The sequence below is a fragment of the Neomonachus schauinslandi genome, chromosome 6, assembly GCF_002201575.2.
Source record: "Neomonachus schauinslandi chromosome 6, ASM220157v2, whole genome shotgun sequence".
Taxonomy (NCBI): Eukaryota; Metazoa; Chordata; class Mammalia; order Carnivora; family Phocidae; genus Neomonachus; species Neomonachus schauinslandi.
Genome location: NC_058408.1, coordinates 131,987,243 through 132,007,587, shown reverse-complemented (window position 1 = coordinate 132,007,587; position 20,345 = coordinate 131,987,243). Strand labels below are relative to the sequence as shown.

Below are 20,345 nucleotides of genomic sequence, written 5' to 3'. Positions count from 1 at the left end.
GTCTCCAGCACCTAGAATAATGCCTGACATGTGGCAGCCCTCTGAAACTGTTGAATGAATTAATGACCACATTTCCCGAAGAAGATTCCATTTTTGCCATTAACAGGACACACAGACACCATCCTTACTTTGAAGGTCAGACTTTAAAAAAATATTCAGTACTCATATGTGAGAGAGACACAGAAAATGAACCCCTTTAGGATGGAACCGGCATGCTTAAGAGAGTTTATCTAGTCCTTGTATTCTAGCTGAGTCACTCTCCTCCAATCAGGGGAGTCAGAAAGAATATTCCAGAAGCCTGGTCACTGGGCCTGAGATTCAAAGGCTGACAGGTGCCCTGAGAGAGGAGTCTATGCCGCGGCCTCAGGGCAGAACAAGGCAGAACCTGCTGGAGCAAACTGAGTGATAGGAAACAGGAGAGCCATGTAAGAAATGAGAGCACGTGTAAAGTGCAGTATGGGAGAGATCTTTTTGAGCCTTTGTCAGCTGGCCAGAGCATGGGCTTTAAAATCAAACTGCTTCGGCCCACACCCTGGAATTGATGTTTCCTAGCTGTGTGACCTTGGGAGAGTCATTGTCCTCTGTTTGTTCATCTCTAGATGGAAATGATAGTCATGCCTACTTCGTGAGGTTGTTGTGAGGAGCAAATGAGAATGAAAAGAGTCATTAGCAGAATATGTGGCACATGGTCATCATTCAGTAGATGCTGCCCTTTTTTAGCACATTGAACCATTCTGACTTATGAACAACTACTTCTTATCATATGGCTTATAAGCCAGAAAATCAATTCTATTCTGTATGCTGGTCACCAAGCCTCTAATTCTCTAAAGAGAGAGAAGCATAGACAAAAGCAGCAACAAGAAATTGCACCATCTATTCACCTACCAAACAAACATTCGATTATCTGCTACATCTCAGGAACTATGCTAGTCTTTAGATACAAAGATAGATGTGAAACACTCTTAACCTCCGAAAGTTTGCAGCCTGTGTTCTCTGTCTCACAAATTTTACATCAATTTGTGTTAACTATCATCATCATCATTAGGTAGTAGGAATTTTAATTTCAAACAAGTAGCATGATCAACTTGGCTTTCTAAAAAATCACTCTCACAACAGTTTGTAGTGTGAGAAGATACAGAGTCATTGCCATATGTGGTATGAATGTATAATGTGCATACATGTAAGAATGAACTCATATAAACACACATATGCATACTTCAGAGCCTAAAAACAATATGCTATGTGTCCTGAATCCCTCTTAGATCTCATTGGCTCCCACTGTTTCCCTCCATCTCTCTATGCAGCCGCTTGGGCTTTCTTTCTATTCTGCAAACATGGAGAACCACCTCGCCCTCAAGATCTTTGCACTTGCTCTACCCTGACCTTGGACTATATGTTTTATTCTGGGGGCTGAGGACCCTGGCACTTGGTGCAACTAATTATTACTGAGGAAGGCACACACTGAACACATAGAGCAGGAGGGTGGATTAGCTTGGGGGCAGGTCGGAGGCAGGAAGATTGGTACAGCTCATGACAGTCCAGCTGTATGAGCTAGGGAAGGATTGGGGACGGTGAGAGGAGCTCTCACTCAGAGATAGTTATGAAACCAAGCCAGTGGTTTCCAACATAGAATGGGGGGCAAGGAATAAGGAATCCAGATTGACTTTATGCTTCTGGGCTGGTCCCCTGGATAAACATTGGTTTCCATTCATCAAGACATGGAGAATAGAAAATGGGCAGGGGGGAATAATGAATTTCTTAGGAACATCTGGCTCCTAACTGAGTCCTGAGTCAAGTAGGTGGTTTTTGAGTTATGAGCATGTAGTTTATTATTGAAGGTCAGGGTGTGGATGAGATTACTCAGCAGAACAGTATATGGAGGGGAAAAAAGGCCAAAGTCAGTCCTGTAGGAAACACATTTAAAGATCTAGCAGAAGAGGTGGTGATTAAACTAGGTGGAAAGGTACCACTTTCTTCTCCACCTCATGGAATAATGGTGGGATGACAGATTTTTGCCACGTTCACTTCAGAGGAAACTGCATTTTTGCCTAGGAGAAGTGACTCAAAGGGAAGACCAAGGGTCAGAGGAAGGTCCCTACTTGTTCTCTCTGAAGAGAGATCTCATAGCTTTGTGGGTTTGTGCATCTGATCAAGGCTTCTCTCTAATGGATCTCCATAGGTAGAATCATCCCCTTTTTTAGTTGAGCACATCCAGAGAACCACAAAGCTGTCTCTACCTGCTCATGCATACTTGACCCTGAACAAACTGAACTCAACACCAAACAGTTTGAACCAGGTGGTGTTACATATACTCCTGCAGAGAGATACACACACTCTCACACACAAACACACAGATTTACACATATACAGATCTTGGAAATCCCAACAAAGAGTCAAGAATAATGACATCTAGAATGGTTTGGAGATTTGTGCTGTAACCACCACCCCCTGCCCCCACGGCCACACACATGGAGTCCGTGAGGTTTTCATCATCCTGGTTTACCAGCACGGATACAATCTCTTAGAAAGACTTTGCATCTTCCTGTGAATCCTCATATTATGCCTCTTCATTTAAGGAATTCATAAATTACTTGTAAGTTTTTAAAGTTTTACACATAAATAACTCAGGTTTTAGGTCTGGCAGAAAGATCAGTAAATGGAAAATACTGAGACACAGTGGGTCACAAGATAGCTTTCCTCCAAAGTAGGGAAAGCCCCTTAGCACTTTCCTCAGGGAGTATGACTGTGATGTTTTGGAGGCTTCCAGAACGAATATGTATTCTCTTCAGAGCAGGGAAGGTGAAGCAGAGAAAGCTCTTCCTTCTCTATGCCTCGTCTTTTCTCTTGTGCCTCAGGTCCCCTGGAGCATGTACACCTGTCTCTTCCCTTTGTCACCACAAAGAACAAAGAGGTCAACGCAACAGCAGTGCTGTGGCCCAGCCAAGTGGGCACCCTTACTTACGTGTGGTGGTACGGAAACAAGACGGAGGTGGGTCAGCCTTCCATGCAGCATCTAGCCGCAGCTCTGCTCAAACTGGCTGAAGGGAGAAAGGGAAGGAAAGGGCTTATGTAACTCAAGAGTCCAGGGGTAGTCCTAGCTTCAGGCACAGCAGGCTCATAGTGCTCCAATAATCTCATCAGTGTGTTCCCTCTGTCCCTCTGTCTCTCTCTCACCACTCCACCCCTGCCCCTCACCTGTGCCTTCCTCCATGTTACCTTCTTCTCCAACTGGCCTTCCCTTTGCAAAGACCTTAGCAGCAGCCCGAGCTTTATATTCTCACAGCTAAGCAGAGAAAATGAACAGAAGTCCCAGGATGGAGTATCATTGACCAAGCCTTCCCAGTGCTCGGGGTAGAAAGAGAGGTGTTGAAGTCAGCCTCCTTGGAACCACATGGACCAAGAGAAGGGGGAAAATGCCCCCCCCCAAAAAAAACAGTAGATACCAGACAGTCAAAAGCAACAAATACTTATTACAGCCCGGCCCCCAGGCCCCCTGAATCAGATGTGGTCGCTCCTTTCTCTGAGCTTTACCCTTTCTCTTTTCCCAAAACATGCCCTGCGATTAAAAGTAGCAGAGACCTTAAACCTCATTTACTCTAAGGCCTTCATTTTACAGATGATAAAGCCAGGAGGACACACGTGAAGGGCTTTCCTCCCGCCTCGTTCAGCTGCTTCACGTGGAGGCCGGATCCAAGGCCTTCCCATGCCCACATGTATTTTCCTTCCCCTGATGCCAGGCTGCCAGGTCCGTTTTGAACTTCCTCCATTCTCAGAGATTACAGTTTGCTTCCAAATGTCAGTTAAGGCAGTCCGGGCGAAGGCCTCCCCAAAGGGCACTGGCATGAGCTGCTCAGGATGAGAAAGCTTTGTCTTCCTCCAGCAGAACCGCTCTCTTGCACTTGCTGATTTTCTTCAAATAGAGTGTATCTTATTCTGACGCCAATCTTTTTCTACCCCAGAGCTGAACATTGGCTTTAACTGGAGTCAGCAAGCAAGACCTATCCATCTCCCCAGCCCTGAATCAGGATGACACCAGAAGAGAGGTGTCCTAGTCACAGGGAATGGGCAGAGTCGCTTGGGGTCATGGCTCTAATAATGCTTTTCTGGCCCGGACTGGAGATGACGGGCAAGCAGATGGAGCCAGTTGCATGGGGCACCCCGGGAAGAGCCTGTGCTGATTTAAGTGGCTGGTTGGTGGCTCGGAGCTCACGGCTGTCTCATCGGTGTCTGGCCAGCTGTCCCCTCACTCTGTGCCCTCCCCTGTTTCAGCCTCTGATCACCTTGGAGGGAAGCATATCATTCAAGTTTACTTCGGAAGGGATGAACACCATCACAGTGCAGGTCTCAGCTGGGAACGCCATCCTGCAAGACACGAAGACCATCGCGGTGTATGGTGAGTGCCTGTGTGCATGGGCCCCTGGCTGGCCCCACGCTTAGGGCGGTAGGGTGCTTGTAGGCTACCAGAGACCACCAGGCCTCCACCCAGAGAACAGAGGCTGGTGGTGGAGAAAGAGCTGAGTCAGGTCTGGTCTCCTCCTTTGGGGGAGATGTGGTTTCACCAGCACAGTTATGGCCCCAAGACCCCCAGAGCCTTTATTGGTTTGTGTTCTGAAATGGCTCTTCTACTCTCACTCACCTGAAGTGAGATAGAATGAGCTTCATTACACGTAAAGCTGATTCATTCCATTTGGTATTTTGGCAGTGTTTGAATAACAAAAACCCATTAGAAAAGAAAATAGTTAATATTGAGGCTTTTTTAAAATTCAACTTTAAGGGCGCCTGGGTGGCTCAGTTGGTTAAGCGACTGCCTTCGGCTCAGGTCATGATCCTGGAGTCCCGGGATCGAGTCCCGCATCGGGCTCCCTGCTTGGCAGGGAGCCTGCTTCTGCCTCTGACCCTCCCCCCTCTCATGTGCTCTCATTCTCTGTCTCAAATAAATAAATAAAATCTTTAAAAAAAAAAAAAAAAAAAAATTCAACTTTAAGAGTCTTGATTATTAAGAACAATATACCAATATCTATATATTCTGAAAATCTCTCCCTCAAATATGTATCATCAAAAAAAAAAACAAAAACAAAAACCGACTCTGCTGGATGAAAAGCGATGAGGGGCCACACAAGCAGATGTCTCGTATCATCCTAGATTGGATATTAGTTTGAACAAACAGCTGTACAGAACAATCTTCTAATCGGTTGGGAAGTTGAATATAGTCAGTATTGCATGGAGTGAAAAGTTTACTGAAGTGGAAAGGTGGGATCACTGACTGAAAATGCGGGATTAAAAACAGTTTATACAAATTGATCTCATTTTGGTAATTTTTGTCTGCAGAGAAAGATAGGTATGCACTGAGTGTTATTAGTGGATGATAAAAACGTGAAGTGTATTTATTGCTCATATCAAAGTGGTACATATGCATCATGGAAAGTTAAAATTTAAAACAACAAGAATTTAAAAGAAGTTAGGAAAGGTAAATGCTGTGCAGAGACAGAGCAAAAGGGAGGGATGAAGGGAGGAAGGGATCGAGACAGAGAGAGAGAGAAACTAGCTAGTGGTCCAAATAATATCAATTGCCCCAGTCCCAGAATTATTTGGTTCTGATGCAGATTCTGCTTTTCATTGCTCATCTTGCCAACTGGACCTTCAAATTCAAAAAGTAATTTGTAAGGAACTTTGAAAAAGTCTGAGCACACTATTCTTCGAATGCCCTAGGAATCGTATTAGATTCATAATGTTTCCTCCCTCCTCCCCTCCCCTGCCCACTGCCCCCCACCCCCAACCGCCTGCAAGAGGCTTGAGAAGTCCAAACAGTAACTGAAAGCAAACCAGGGCTGTGGTTTTCCTAACAAGGTCCCGTCAATGAGGAGACCTCTCAGCCAGGTGGACAAAATGGAGGAGAGCTTCTGCTTCTTTTTCCTTCTGCATCTCCTTTCTGTACTCTGGGAATGCACTGAATCCTCACAACAACCCTAACAAAGGGTAGGTGATGTTATTACTCTTGTTCCTTCAGCAGGGCAGGTAACTTGTCCCAGCTTATATGTGGCGGAGCTGGGCTTCTAACCCAGCCCATCTAGACCCAGGGCCCATGCTCTGTAATGACCCCACTAACCAGTTCTCATGGCTGTTCCATGTGAGGTTCTCTCTCTCCTCTCTCTCCTTCCTGGCTGTCATGGGCATCACGACCCATGACTCCCCACACGTGTCCTCTTGGTTAAGCCAATCAGCAGCCTCATCAAAACCATGGAGAGACTGTTAAACCTAGAAGGTCTTTGGGCTTATGTGGCCCATCCCATCATCTCCCAAAGAGGAAATTGTAGCTCAGAAGTGGGAAATCTCTGGTTTCAAGTCATCCTGCTCTTCAGTGACAGCTCCAGTAATAATAATAACAGCGATGGTAGTGATAGAAATTAACATTGACAAAGCCCTTACTAGGATCTCTTCTAAGCACTCAATAAATATATTTCCTTGAATCCTCTAAGCGGACTTATGAGAAATATGCTATTTTTACTCCTATTTTGCAAATGAGAAAATATGAAATAACTATAAGAAACAGAGCCTAGGAATTGAATCCAGAAGGGGTGTCTCTAACCACCTCGCACTCCCTCGCCAGGCTTACCTATTCCTCTTCTAAAATGTCTCGAACAGTGTCATCCAAGAGTGGATCACTCTCCATCCAGTGAGTTACCTTCACTAAAAACGGTCTCTTCATCCAAAGCTTGAGCAAGGAAGTGGTCTTCCCTCCCCTAACCAAATTTCTGAGCAAACATCCTTAATTTGTCTTCAGTTAGATGAAGTGTCAGTTTCATATATATCACTAGAACATTTTAATGACACGTGTGACCTATTAAAGACAAATTATATCACACGGAGTTCAACGGGCAAGATTGAACTCAACTGAAACAAAAGTTGAATATTTTTAAACCCTGGGATGACCTAATGGAAAAGTACTGGAGGAATTTGGGGGTGAGGGGATTATCAATGTGATTAGACCATCCATGTTTGTTAATTGTGCTTCTGGAAATTAGGCTCCTACCCTCCAGGAGACAGAGGGCCTTTCTTCCTTCCTCCATTTCTTTCCTTTTCTTTCCTTGCTCTCATAGTATACATGGCAATAGTATATCGATCTTATTCTTTTATTGAGATACAGTCGACCTACAACATTATATTAGTCTCAGGTGTACAACATAATGATTCAGTGTTTGCATATATTGTGAAATGATCACCACAAATCTAGTGACCCTCCAGCTCTGTATGTAGTCACAATTCTTTTTTCCCTTGTGATGAGAACTTTTAAGATCTACTCTCTTAAGAATTTTCAAATTTACAGTACAGTATTAATAATTATAGTCACCATGCTGTGACTTACTTATATCTAGAAGTCTGTACCTTTTGACCATTTCACCCATTTTGCCCACCTTCCAACCCCTGCCTCTAGCAACCACCAATCCTCTGTATCTGAGGTTTTGGTTTTTATTGTTTTTGGATTCCACATATAAGTGAGATCGTACAGTATTTGCCTTTCTCTGTCTGACATACTCCACTTAGCACAAGTCCCTTAGCGTACCTCCATGCTGTCACCAATGGCAGGATTTCTTTCTTTTATGGCTGAATAATATTCCATTGTATGTCTATACCACACTTTCTTTATCCATTCATCTGTCTATGGACAATTAGGTCATTTCCATATCTTGGCTATTGTGAATAATGCAGCAGTGAACGTGGGGAGGCAGATACCTCTTCAAGTTAGTATTTTTGTTTCTTTCTAGTAAATACACAGAAGGGGAGTTCCTAGATGATATGGTAGTTCTATTTTTAATTTTTTGAGGAACCTCCATACTCTTTTTCTATCTTTCTTGATGGTTACATTTCAAAGAGATGCCTCCCAGGTTCCTGAGAGACACATTCCTGGGTTGGAGAAGGTGTGTATCTCAGAAGAGCAGAGAAGGAATTTACAATTGCAGGTTTTCTAAAGTAAATGCTCTAAGTAAAGAGACATCAGAGACCTGCAGTCAGGAAGAAACTTGTCTAAAATTTATTTATTTATTTTTTTTTTTGAGTTTTAATTTTTTTTTATTCTTATGTTAATCCCCATACATTACATCATTAGTTTTAGATGAAGTGTTCCATGATTCATTGTTTGTGCATAACACCCAGTGCTCCATGCAGAATGTGCCCTCCTCAATACCCACCACCAGGCTAACCCATCCTCCCACCCCCCTCCCCTCTAGAACCCTCAGTTTGTTTTTCAGAGTCCATCGTCTCTCATGGTTCGTCTACCCCTCCGATTTCCCCCGCTTCATTCTTCCCCTCCCGCTACCTTCTTCTTCTTCTTTTTTTTTTTCCTTAACATATATTGCATTATTTGTTTCAGAGGTACAGATCTGAGATTCAACAGTCTTGCACAATTCACAGCGCTTACCAGAGCACATACCTTCCCCAGTGTCTATCACCCAGTCACCCCATCCCTCCCACCCCACCCCCCACTCCAGCAACCCTCAGTTTGTTTCCTGCAATTAAGAATTCCTCATATCAGTGAGATCATATGATACATGTCTTTCTCTGTTTGACTTATTTCACTCAACATAATACCCTCCAGTTCCATCCACGTCGTTGCAAATGGCAAGATCTCATTCCTTTTGATGGCTGCATAATATTCCATTGTATATATATACCACATCTTCTTTATCCATTCATCTGTTGATGGACATCTTGGCTCTTTCCACAGTTTGGCTATTGTGGACATTGCTGCTATAAACATCGGGGTGCACATACCCCTTCGGACCCCTACTTTTGTATCTTTGGGGTAAATACCCAGTAGTGCAATTGCTGGATCATATGGTAGTTCTATTTTCAACTTTTTGAGGAACCTCCATACTGTTTTCCAGAGTGGCTGCACCAGCTTGCATTCCCACCAACAGTGTAGGAGGGTTCCCCTTTCTCCGCATCCCCGCCAACATCTGTCGTTTCCTGACTTGTTAATTTTAGCTGAGGGGAACAGTAAGGCCCTCATGGTCAGACTGCAGGAAGCATTATATTTGGGAAATTGACAGGGGAAAAACTGTCCACCCAAAGCCACGAAATAAACTGCAGGAAAGAAAATCTAGTTAATCTAGTTTGCATTGTTTTCCTTAATTTGCTTCAGGGCACAGGTTTGCTTTTAAATACAAAAAAGAAAATGTAAATGTGTAGAATTCATCTGCATCAGCAGCTGCAAATACACACACACACACACACACACAAATATAGTTGGCCCTTGAGTAACACAGGTTTGAAATGCAAGGGTCCGCTTATACATGGATTTTTTTGTACTGTACATTTACAGTACAGGACTATAACTGTATTTTCTCTTATGATTTTGTTAATAACATTTTCTTTTCTCTAGTTTTACTTTATTGTAAGAATACTGTATATGAAAACTAACATACAAAATATGTGTTAATTGACTCTGTTATCAGTAAGTCTCCTGGTCCACAGTATGCTATTAGTAGTTAAGCTTTTGGGGAGTCAAAAATTAAATATGGGTTTTCAACTACCAGGGTGAGGGATGGCATCCAAAGCTCAACTGTGTGTGTGTGTGTGTGTCTGTGTGTGTTTATTACTGGTATTTACCTTTTTTAGTGCTCCCACATGCACCTGTTTATTGAGTAAACTTAAGTATAACACTCCTGTGTCCTGCTACTGAGCTTGCTAAGTTATTACAGAGAGAGCCACATTATTTTTCTATTTGTGTCTTTTTATTAAGATAAACAGCTTCCCTTGTAGATGAAGTTTCTACAGTTGGGTAAGAGGTTCAGGGAAAGTGAAAATGACATCAATTTATATCTTTAAAGTGAAAAGTTAGGACTCAGTGGCTGATTCCTTGGGTACACCCATTTACCATGTTACTAATTAAGGTGAATTTCATTATTCTACATCAGAACTGAAGTGATGTTCACATAGGTGACCAGTGTCTCATAAAATAGTCAAGCTGTGAAAAATACATCTTTGAAATAGGCTGACTGCCATAATACACCCCCTGTAATTTAAGAATCTTCAAACCCTGCGTCTGATAAGTCTTTAGCATTGTTAGGAAATGTGCAAGTGGGCTTTTATGTCTCCTGAATGTATAATCAGCATTACGGATATCACTGAGCCCCTACTGAAACATGAAGACATGCTTTAAACAAGAAAGAAATGTTTGTTGAATAAGTAAATGCATAAATTACAGAGAGCCTCCAGTGTTATGTATTTATTTATTTAACAAATTTATTAATTTGTTTATTAATTAATTCAATTATTAGCTAATAATTGAAAACCTACCATTTGCTTGGTACCATCTCATGGGGCCAGGAACACGACCTTCCTGTCCTCATTGACCTTATGTCTCAGTGTGGGAGACAGACAGTAAAAACAAAAGAATTTAAGTGGCAAGGAGTGCGAAGATGACAAATAGGGTCATATGATGAAGGGTATCTGAGGTAGCAGAAAGGAGGGTAACTCAGTTTGCTAGTGGCCGAGTTTCTCCTGGGAGAGACTGATGGGTGATGAGAAGGAGCTGACTGTGCCATATCTGGAGAGTGGAATGTGCTCATGAGGGAAGGAGCATGGCAGCCCAGAGGGGTCCTAGAGCACAGAGGAGCATTGGAGTAGGCAGCAGGGAAATTTGGCCCTGGGTTCTATGGGATGATGAAGGCCATGGTGAAGAAGCTGATTTTTTTTTTTTTCCTAAAAGCCACTAGCAGGTGTTAGGGTGGTGACATGACCCGACTTGTCTGGGGCTGAGTTCCCCAGGGCTGGGCTCTGAAACCCATCACTGTCTTGGGCCAAGGCCATGCCTCTCAGGTGCTGACCACAGCCACTGACCGAATGTGACAGGCATATGAAGGCAGACTCATCCCTGGCACACAGGGGACTCCTCCATCACTGCCATGAGTCAAGGCTCCCTGACAGTCCTGCCAGACCTTCCTCACGCTTCAGGGCGGTCACCAAGCCTCCCTCCCTTCCACAAGTGTCACGTATGCATCTCAGTGCTGCAGTGCTCCCTCGCTCCTCAGCCTCCCCATCTTCTCCTCCTAACACCCTTGCTTTTGCAATCCCATCCTACTTTCGGGAGGACCAAGATGAACTCAGAGGCTGCAAAGACAATTAACAAATTCTTTGAGTTAAGGAGTTTAAAATTCCATGAAGTAAAACTTCCATACAAGCAAAACATAGCAACAGAATGACTCTAGTAATAATTATAATCATGTAATCATATAATAATTATAAAATCATATAATGATAATGGGAATGTGTGCAAGACACAGTAGTGCCATGGAGAGAGAACGTTGAACCATGGCGGGGGAGAGTATGCCGTCGCTAAGTGCTCGAACTAGAGCTTGAACGCTGTGTGCGTGGCAGAGAGAAAGGATGCGCATTCTGTGGGAGGGACAGTGTGTGCAGAGGCCCAGGGTCAGAAGCCTGCGGTGCATCCAGGGCACTCCGGGGCTCTAGTGTCCTCGAGGGCTCAGTCCAGAACCGGGACCAGTGGGCAGAGGCTGCAGAGCGAGGCATGGGCCAGACCTACAGCTCTGGTTTAGAAAATGAGGGCTGGGAGAGACAGTAGATTTCAGATGGAATAGCAGATTTGTCTTCTAGAAGGCTGTCTTTGGCGAGTGGGGAGGAAAAGGGCCCTTTGTCAAGGCTTTGCATGCAATATATAACACACTTTCGAGGAACCTATTGGACTTTGCGTAATCACCCTACTGTTGTATCCCCAGAGGAATTCCGATCCCTTCGCCTGTCCTTCTCTCCGAACCTGGATGACTACAACCCTGATATCCCTGAGTGGAGGAGGGACATCAGCCGAGTCATCAAAAAATCCCTGGTGGAAGTGAGTGCAGACAGTTCCTTCTCTCGCCGGAGCACATTCTCTCTCTATCCTCCAGGAGCTGCACGGGGAGGGACCCTTGGGCCAAGAGTGGCCAGGAAATAGCTGGAGCCCATGGGAGGTCTGCTGGCCACCTGCTGTCTGCACCGCTGATCCCCACATGGGCAGGCACAGCGTAGGTGCTCTGGGTGGGGTGATGAAACTGGGAGCAAACACACGGTCCTTGAGCCTCACGAAACTCTTCTTCCACTCAGAGGAGAAACACATGGAAATTTGTGACCGTCCTCTTCATACGGCAGGGTTCGTGCTCAGGTCACTAGCAAGTGCAAAATCAGCCACTGTGCCCACTACCGAAGGGGCACGGCGAGAATGCAGTTCACGAGAGCAGCCCTGGGCTCTAGCCTCACAGGCGTGAGCACTCAGCACGTGATGATCAGTCCTCTCTCTCTGTCCCTGTTCTTTCAAAGGCATGTCTCTGCTGCTCACAGCCCCAAGAGGAAGGGATTATTGCAGGCAAAGCAACTAAGGTTCAGAAAGGTTAAATAACTTGCTTAGGTCTCACAGCTGGTGAGTGATGAAGGTAGTGAATTGAAGCAAAAGGTCTGAGTCCAGGGTCTGGGTTTGTACGTGTGAAACACGGCCCCCTGTGGTTTCTGGGAGAACAGCAAGGTGGTGAGGTTTATCCCTGTCTGAGTAAGTATCACTGACAGTTTGAGAAAACACTTTCTTTTAGGCACATCACCCCCTGCAAACATACAATTTCATGAGTGAACAGAGGAATGGAATATCTGCTCGTGGAGCTGCTCGGATTTATTGTACAAACCCAGAAAATCAGAGATGAGCTCCCTCTCCCCAGGGCGGCATCTTAGCCTAACAGGAAAATCCGTGTAGGGTGTTTTATACACTGTCTCCGGGACCCAGCACATGATGCCTTGTGACACAAAGTGCTGATGGGATAAAGGCATTCAGGTACCGCCTGCTCAGAAAACAGATCTCACATCCAGCCTGTTGGCAAAGGGCTGGCCTTCCCCATACTCAGGCCATTATCTGTGTTGATATTGATTTAGCACTTACAGTACTCCCATACTCTTCTCAGTGCTTTGCATTTTTTAGCACATTTAATCACAAAAGAAGTAGCGTATTATGTAGCTACAATAATCATTCCCATTTTACAGATGAGGAAACTGAACATAGAGACTTAAGGTGCTCTGGCCACGGCCACACTGTTAAAAGTGAAGCTCTGGAGTCAGACTGCCCTTGTGGTTTCCTAACCTCTCCATTCTATGGCCATCCTTTGCTTTCTCCCGTGGAAAAACAGGGATACATGGAACAGTGGGGTGGAGAATGCTGTCTTCATGCACCTCTGTGTAAATGCCACCTTACCTTTGTCTTCATGACTCAGCGTCCACGACTGCCGTGTGGCTAAACATTAGGGCCACCAGGGGGCGCATCAACTAGCCCTCAGGCCTCGCTGGAATAGATCCTTCTGCCCTTGGAGCTGTTTGTCCCTGGTGTGACTATGGGTTTCTCTCCTCTGCTGTCCAAGAGTGAGGACTTACACCCCTCAATGAGTCCACATCCCCCTCCCTTCCACCTGTAGTGTTCTAGGGATCTATGACCCTATAGACCTCCCAGGTAGCTGCCCGATTCCCCCAGGTGATTTATCAACCAAGCATTAGCCCTGCAGTGACCAATCTTCCAGGCATCATTCTCTTCACATTGATAGTCTAGGGATCACATCCCCTGGGCCTCTACCTTTCCACCAGCTGTCCAGAAGGCTAGAAATTACTGCTCATCAATATTTCCAGGCTGCTGCATAGCATAATCAGCTAAACGCAGAATAAACCGTTTGGCTCCACGTGTCTCAGGACAGGGTGTAATAGGGTGGAGGGGTCGATCCCTTATAGTTTCAAAGGCTCCTTGTTTACCCCATCTCAGGAGGCAGCTGACCCGCCCCTGGTTCCTCGAAGCCCACCCTGTCTTTGAGATGAGTAGTTACACTTGACTACTTCCTTAAGCCCTGAGGTACCTACTGTCAATCGGACTCAAATAAACCCTACAAGAGGTACAACTTGAGGTCAATATATTTGCAGTTTTCTTCCTTTTTACTGTGTAACAGAATGGGATATAAAAGCAGTTACCTTTACCTCATCAAATGGGGTTTTTCTATTGAATTTCACAATGAAATCTTTAATCAGATATCATTCAATCAACATTTTCATACATAATGAGGATGATTCAGATATAATCTCTGAGTTTAAAATCTGGGAGGGCCATAAAACAGTACGTTAGCTGTGACCCGGGCTACTGAGTGCTAAGTATCAGGCGAAGGGAGGCTGAAGAAGGGCTTCATGGTCAGACCCAAGTTCCAAGCTCAGCGTCCCCATGCACTACCTAGATGGCCTTAAGCCACTGTTGAACCTTCTTGCATCTGCCATCTGTCCCGCAGAAAGAGAGATGCTGCACCCACCTCCCGCAGGGAGAAATCACTGTCTTAGCCCCTGGAAGTGCCATGGACGCAGGCTCCAGCTGCCTTACCCTGTGTCATGTCCCTTTCCATGAGGCTCACGTCCTGCCTGCCTGCTTGCCCACCCCACCCACCGTGTCTTCCTGCCGCCCTACTGCCCGCGAGTACTCCATGCATCCTTACCACCTTCTCCTGCAGAACTTATGTGAGCTTCTGTCTCTCCCTCAGGCCACCGGGGTCCCAGGCCAGCACATCCTGGTGGCGGTGCTCCCTGGCTTACCCACTGCCGCTGAGCTCTTTGTCTTGCCCTATCAGGATCCGACTGGAGAAAACAAACGGTCGGCTGAGGACCTAGAGCAGGTGAGTCCCCCAGGTGATACTCAGCTTCCACAGAAGTCTGAGCCACACCCCCACTGATACCAGACCCCCCAGCACGGCAGCTCTGAGGGATCCCAGCTTGAGGGTGAGGGCGCTGGCTGTTTGTGGTCTTCTGTTTCTCACCCATAATCTGCGGATCCTAACTACAGCTTCACCGCCAAACACGTGCAAGCGTGGGCATTGCAGGTGGTAGCTGACCTCCTCAGAATGTACCTCGACGCTGTAGAACGGAGGGCTTACGGTGAATTAGATCAATCTACGGGGCAAACTGTCCAAGATAGTAAGTGGGGAAAAAGCATGTGGCTGAATAATACATGGAAGTTGAACCCATTTATTCCTTTTCTGACTTTCATCACAAGAATGTCATTAGAATCAAATGATATGCGATGCATGATACTGTTTTTAAAAGGTATGACTTTTATACATATCATAAATCCTCTGTATCGCCACCATGCTAAGATGACCTGATTTGTGTTTCTAATAAATGAAGTAATACTGGCTCCAGACCACCTTTGCTGGCTGTGTGGGGTCCATCTTCATGTCTACCACCTTCTGGAGTAATAGATTCTGTGTGTGTGTGTGTGTGTGTGTCCTGCCCCCTTCCATCTCTGTTATCCCCCTCTCCTCCTTTTAACTTCAAAGGAGTCTTTAATCTTGTGTAGTGAGAATGATTATTATATTGTTCTACCTTCTCTTCCTCTTCCTCCCATTTTCCTTCCCCTTTCCCTTTTTCTTCATCATCGTTCAGTTAAAATCATCAGTCTTGGTCTGGTTACCCCATCAGAAACTGCATGATTTTGGTTTCTCAGTGCTTTCTGGCAGAAAGATTCAAAATAGGATTCTTCTCAGACTCTGAATAAATATTGGCTTTTTCCCCTCCAGTACGTGGAGTTTTTCACTTTGCTTAGAATGAGCCTGTAATCTAGTCACATGATCTCTCGTCTTTGAAGATGGCTTGAGAACCTCCTATGACAGCCTTATTAACAACACCCCGAATTACAGCGTGGCCCACCTCCTAGTACACACATTCCTTTCAACTGCACTTTCTCACTTGGCAGAAGGCTCACCTCTGTAATTTTCTCCATGTGCAAGTAATGAAGAACAAAGCTGTCCTGGAAAGCCCTGTTGAACTCCATCTCCTAGTGAACTGCGATTGAAGAGCCCACAGCAGGTCGTCCATTGGATTTGCATCTGACCCCACCCAGCCCTGGCACTCAGCTTCCCATTATTTTCCACAAATTATTATCTGCACCTGCAACTTTGTGGGAGAACAAAATGGAAGGCTTCTTATCCTAGCACTGCTGAGAACCTGCAGGGGAGGTAGATGAGTATCTAAGGCTTGAGGTATGAGCATGTGCAGTCATTCTTCCTCTGGAAATCGTATCAGTCTTCCATGAAATCCAGATCATAACCTTTTCAAGTATGGAAGAGAGTCCGCACTTAGAGCCAGCCAGTTTCCAAGGCATCACATCATCTGGGCATCCCTGTTTCTCATGCTTTCCATTTTTTTTTTTCTAAAAGTATCATATTTTTTAGATGTTTTCTTGAGAAATGTGGGAAGAAGAGGGGTATGTTCTGTAAAGTTTCTTTTGCTTGTGTAAGAATGTATCTTGTTTTGACTCTTTTCTCTGGAGCTCTTGTTTCCCTTCATTCTCTCTCTCATCCAACTACTCCCCACTCAACATTCTGAGAGTTGAGTAACTTGTCTCTGAGGCTGCCGGGTGTCACTGATGAACCATTGAGTCAGGTTTGAAGGCTGTGTGACTTAGCATTTGGCACACATTGTAGGGAGAACAGCCTTTTCATTAGAAAGAACACAGGAGTGGGGCACCTGGGTGGCTCACTCAGTTAAGGGTCTGACTTCAGCTCAGATCATGATCTCAGTGTCCTGGGATGGAGCCCCACATCAGGCCCCACATTCAGTGGGGCATCTGCTTCTCTCTCTCCCTTTGCCCCTCCTCCCACTTGTGCCCTCTCTTTCTCTCTCAAATAAATAAAATTTAAATAAGAACACAGGAATGGAGAAATAAAAACCAAATTTCTAGTTTTAGCTCTAATATCCATTGTATCATTTATAGATAAAGTAAGTTAGGACTAGGAAAGTCATGTAAGTCAGCCAAAGTGAGGCAATCTATAATACCCATTTCATAGGGCAAGAGAACATTCAAGAAATGACATGCAAAGTATTTGGCTCCTAGTAAATGCTCAGTAAGTGGTACATAGATTCTGGATACATTTGTGGCAATCTCGAGATAGGAAGAGGATATATGGAAACGCAAAAGGGAAGTTTATGCTTGTGAAAGAGACTATTTGGTATAGCCAAGGGCACATATTGGAAGCAAGAGGCTGGCAGGAGTAAGAAGAAGATGACTGCATGAAATTATACAAAATCGAGAAGAGAACGAGAACAGTAAGAAACAGAAGGGATGTGCATGAGTTGACTACACAGGAGTGAGGGAGCCCCATCTGAGTTTTCATGTGGATTTGCAGCATGAAGGAAAACAAGCTACCAGGCTAGCATTGTACTTCTGTTTAAGGAAATTGCAAGTGCATCCACCTTATCTAGGACTCTAACCAAACAAATGCCAAACTAGGCACATAAGAAATGCGTGTCTTTGTCATGGCGAATATTCTTACCCTGATTTAAAACGTGCAGTAATGAAATCAACATATAAAACTGAGCCTCGTGTCAATATATTATGAAAAGGGCTGCCACTGGAAACCTGTAGTTTTCAATGAAAGAGGGTTCTTTGACCCTTCTCGCTGACTCAGTCCTTTTAAAGTGAGGGAATTGATGCCCCAACACGAGGGAGTGACTTGCTTGAGGTGACATAGCTCTTCAAGACAATGAGATGCTAGTTGTGTTTCTGCGAGGAACTCAAGCCTGTGGCCCCCACTCCGCCCTGCTGCAGACGTGGATTGGATGCCACTTTGCTTCCGTGGGCCTGAAAGTACCCAAGGCTGTTGCACCAGGAAATGAGTGAGAAATGCATTGTTTTGTCTTGAGTTTTTGTACCTTTTTTTTTCTTTTAATTTCTGATGCAACTGAGAGAGAGCCAATTCAAACCAGTTTAAGCAAAAACAGTGACTCTACGAGCTTATTTAATGGGGAGGTCCAAGGATACAGTTCAAGCATGGATTCATTCAGTGAATTCAGAGCCACTCAAAAATGCCACCAAACACCCCCCTCTCTCCCTCTTTCTCCGTCTCTTTTCTTTGTTACCCCATGGGGAAATCTGCCTGAGAATGAAGCCAGCAGGCAGGAAGGCGAGGATGGCCACCAGAGGCCCGGGCTTCTGTTTAGTCAGCCCGTCAGCCCCATCGGAAAAGCAGTGTCTGTCTCCCAAGAGCACCGCAAGAGCTCCAGGTGGACAGTTCTCACTGGCCCGACCTGGGCGAAGTGGACATCTCTTCCCTCATCCTTGTAGTCAGAGGAATGGTGTGCTGGTCCCAACAACTCAGGTGTTTTACATGCCGCCTGGATCAGGGGCTCAGGAAGCCTCTCCAGCATCAAGTGGACAGAGAATGGAGAAGGACATGGTTCCTCAAAGAAAATGGGGAGAGAGAAGTAACACCAGGCAGACAAAAGCAGCTGACTCTCTTTGTAAATTACACAGAAATTTTAAAGGAATGCAGAGCAGAAGCAAACAACAGAAGGAAATGCTCCCCACCATGTGCCCCGGCCCCCACCCTCACCGAGGTCTGCACTCTAAACCCCAGATGGAACTTGGGAAGGGCTGACCTTATCCCTCTCTTGGTGCTCTCGCTCCTTTCCTGTAAGCGTACCACACAGAACCCCCAGCAGGGGAAGAAGTGGGAACCTGGCTACACGGGCCTGGGAAACTGCAAGGGTGAGGCCCCAGCAAAGGGCTCTTGGCTCTCCTCCCTTAGCTTCCCCAGGGGAGCAGCCATGATGGCTCAGATCAAGCTATCTTGTCTGTGAAATAAATTGAAAATTCCTCACAGTGAGAAGTACTTGACCCTGTTATCAGGCTAACGTGCACAGGGTTAATCAAGTGACCTCTGTCTGGGAGGGTTCCACCAGTCTTTATTTCAGATCTCTGGGGAGTGAGAAAAGGCTCACTTGCCCTTAACTGGCCTCATCAGGGATAGCACATCCTGCTGCCCCAACTGCTCAGGTCTGGAGCAACGCCAGCCCCACCCCCCCCTCCCCACCCCCCCCCCCCCCAGCCTATACTCCCTTGCTTCTCTCGGAGTCCTCAGAGGGGAGCAGATGTATATCTGGCTCTCCTGGAGGGAGGAAAGACCACCGTGTTCTACCGAGAGTCTTTGTGACACTGTGCTGGAGAGATAGGGAGCCTACCTGTTGTCCTGCAGAATCCTTAAAGGGCATGAAAACATTTAAAAAGAAACAAAAAGATTATGGAAAAAATGTCAACCACCGTCACTGAATTTCCTCCTTGGCTGTTTTTATTACCATATACCTTTGACCGATGGAGAATACAAAATCCAGAGAAAGGAAAGGAGCTTCTGAAAATGGAACCATCTATTCGCAGCTTTTTAAGGAAGTAAAGATTCATTATGAACTATAATTGATAATCTCAAACTATTACCCACATAATCTACCCTGTCTGGATTTTTTAACATGGGGAGTTGGATTATACAAATACCTGGAGTTCACAAGGAAGATCATTAAAGCAGGAAACTATAATTGAAAGGTGATTAGGTAAGAGTTGTACTGGAAGGAATATGGCCAAGGGAGACAAATTTAGAGCTGGTGATGGGGAATACCAGGAAGGAGATATGTATAGCCAATGTGTTTCTTCATTATATCACCCAGGAAACTTCTCAGGCACTTTAATCAAGATGATTCTTTTGTGCTAAGAAAGAAGGGAATTGGGTAAGCTAGTGTTAACTAGAATTAGTGTTTGGTTCTGTTGCCCTCCCCATGATTTTATCCAAAAAATTATGTTGTATGAATTGGGAAAAAGCTCTTCCTGTGTCGAATCCAAAAGGAAGATTCTTCAACTGCTATTTCAAAAGGCCTTAATAATTTAACAGGATCAGGAGTGACCTGGTGGGTCAGCTCCAAGATCATTACAGGCAAGTATCTCTGAACATGGCACCAGAATGCTATTTATGTTCAGTAGGGTTTGCATTCCTCCTGCCAACTTCAGAGATAAACGTTAGTATTTTGGCCCAGTGCAGCTTTATCATTGATAAATCTGCCAAAGACCATTGCGCATCTATAGTTTTTACCTTGTACCACTTCTTTGGCTTATATGTTTCATAAATTTACCAACTGCTCTGTTCTTAAATTCTCTTTCTTCATGTTTCAATATTTGACACTTTTCATTCTTATAATCTGAGAGTGTGTTTTCTCCTATTGGTTTCATTAAAAATTGTTTCAGCATTAAATGTATTTTTTGTGTGGCAACCATCACTGCTGTTGACTATTTCCAGCTCACTTCCTTCTGGATACACGGTAGGCTGGTACCATGTGCTTCTTCTGTGGGCAGAACCATGTGACTGATTCTGGCCAATGAGCTGGGAGCAGAAGTGATTTGTTTCCTTGTAAGCAGAAGTATTCAAATACCAGTTGTAGACCCTTGAGGGCTCCTTTTCCCCTTTCATTAGCAAATGGTTCTGTGGACAGAAACATTTGGGGGGGGGCAGTTCCACCAGCCTGTGTGA

General features: G+C 45.0%; 1 protein-coding gene across 4 annotated transcripts in view; it reads left to right on the top strand.

Moving 5' to 3' along the window:
• SORCS1 (sortilin related VPS10 domain containing receptor 1) overlaps window positions 1-20,345 on the top strand; it is a 510,277-nt gene that overhangs the window by 467,362 nt on the left and 22,570 nt on the right. For all 4 annotated transcript variants that reach the window (XM_021699529.1, XM_021699531.1, XM_021699532.1 and 1 more), the window contains exons 20-23: window positions 2,856-2,989; window positions 4,270-4,393; window positions 11,736-11,848; window positions 14,541-14,672. In XM_021699529.1, coding sequence (XP_021555204.1) covers window positions 2,856-2,989; window positions 4,270-4,393; window positions 11,736-11,848; window positions 14,541-14,672 — 503 coding nt within the window. The remainder of the gene's footprint in view (window positions 1-2,855; window positions 2,990-4,269; window positions 4,394-11,735; window positions 11,849-14,540; window positions 14,673-20,345) is intronic.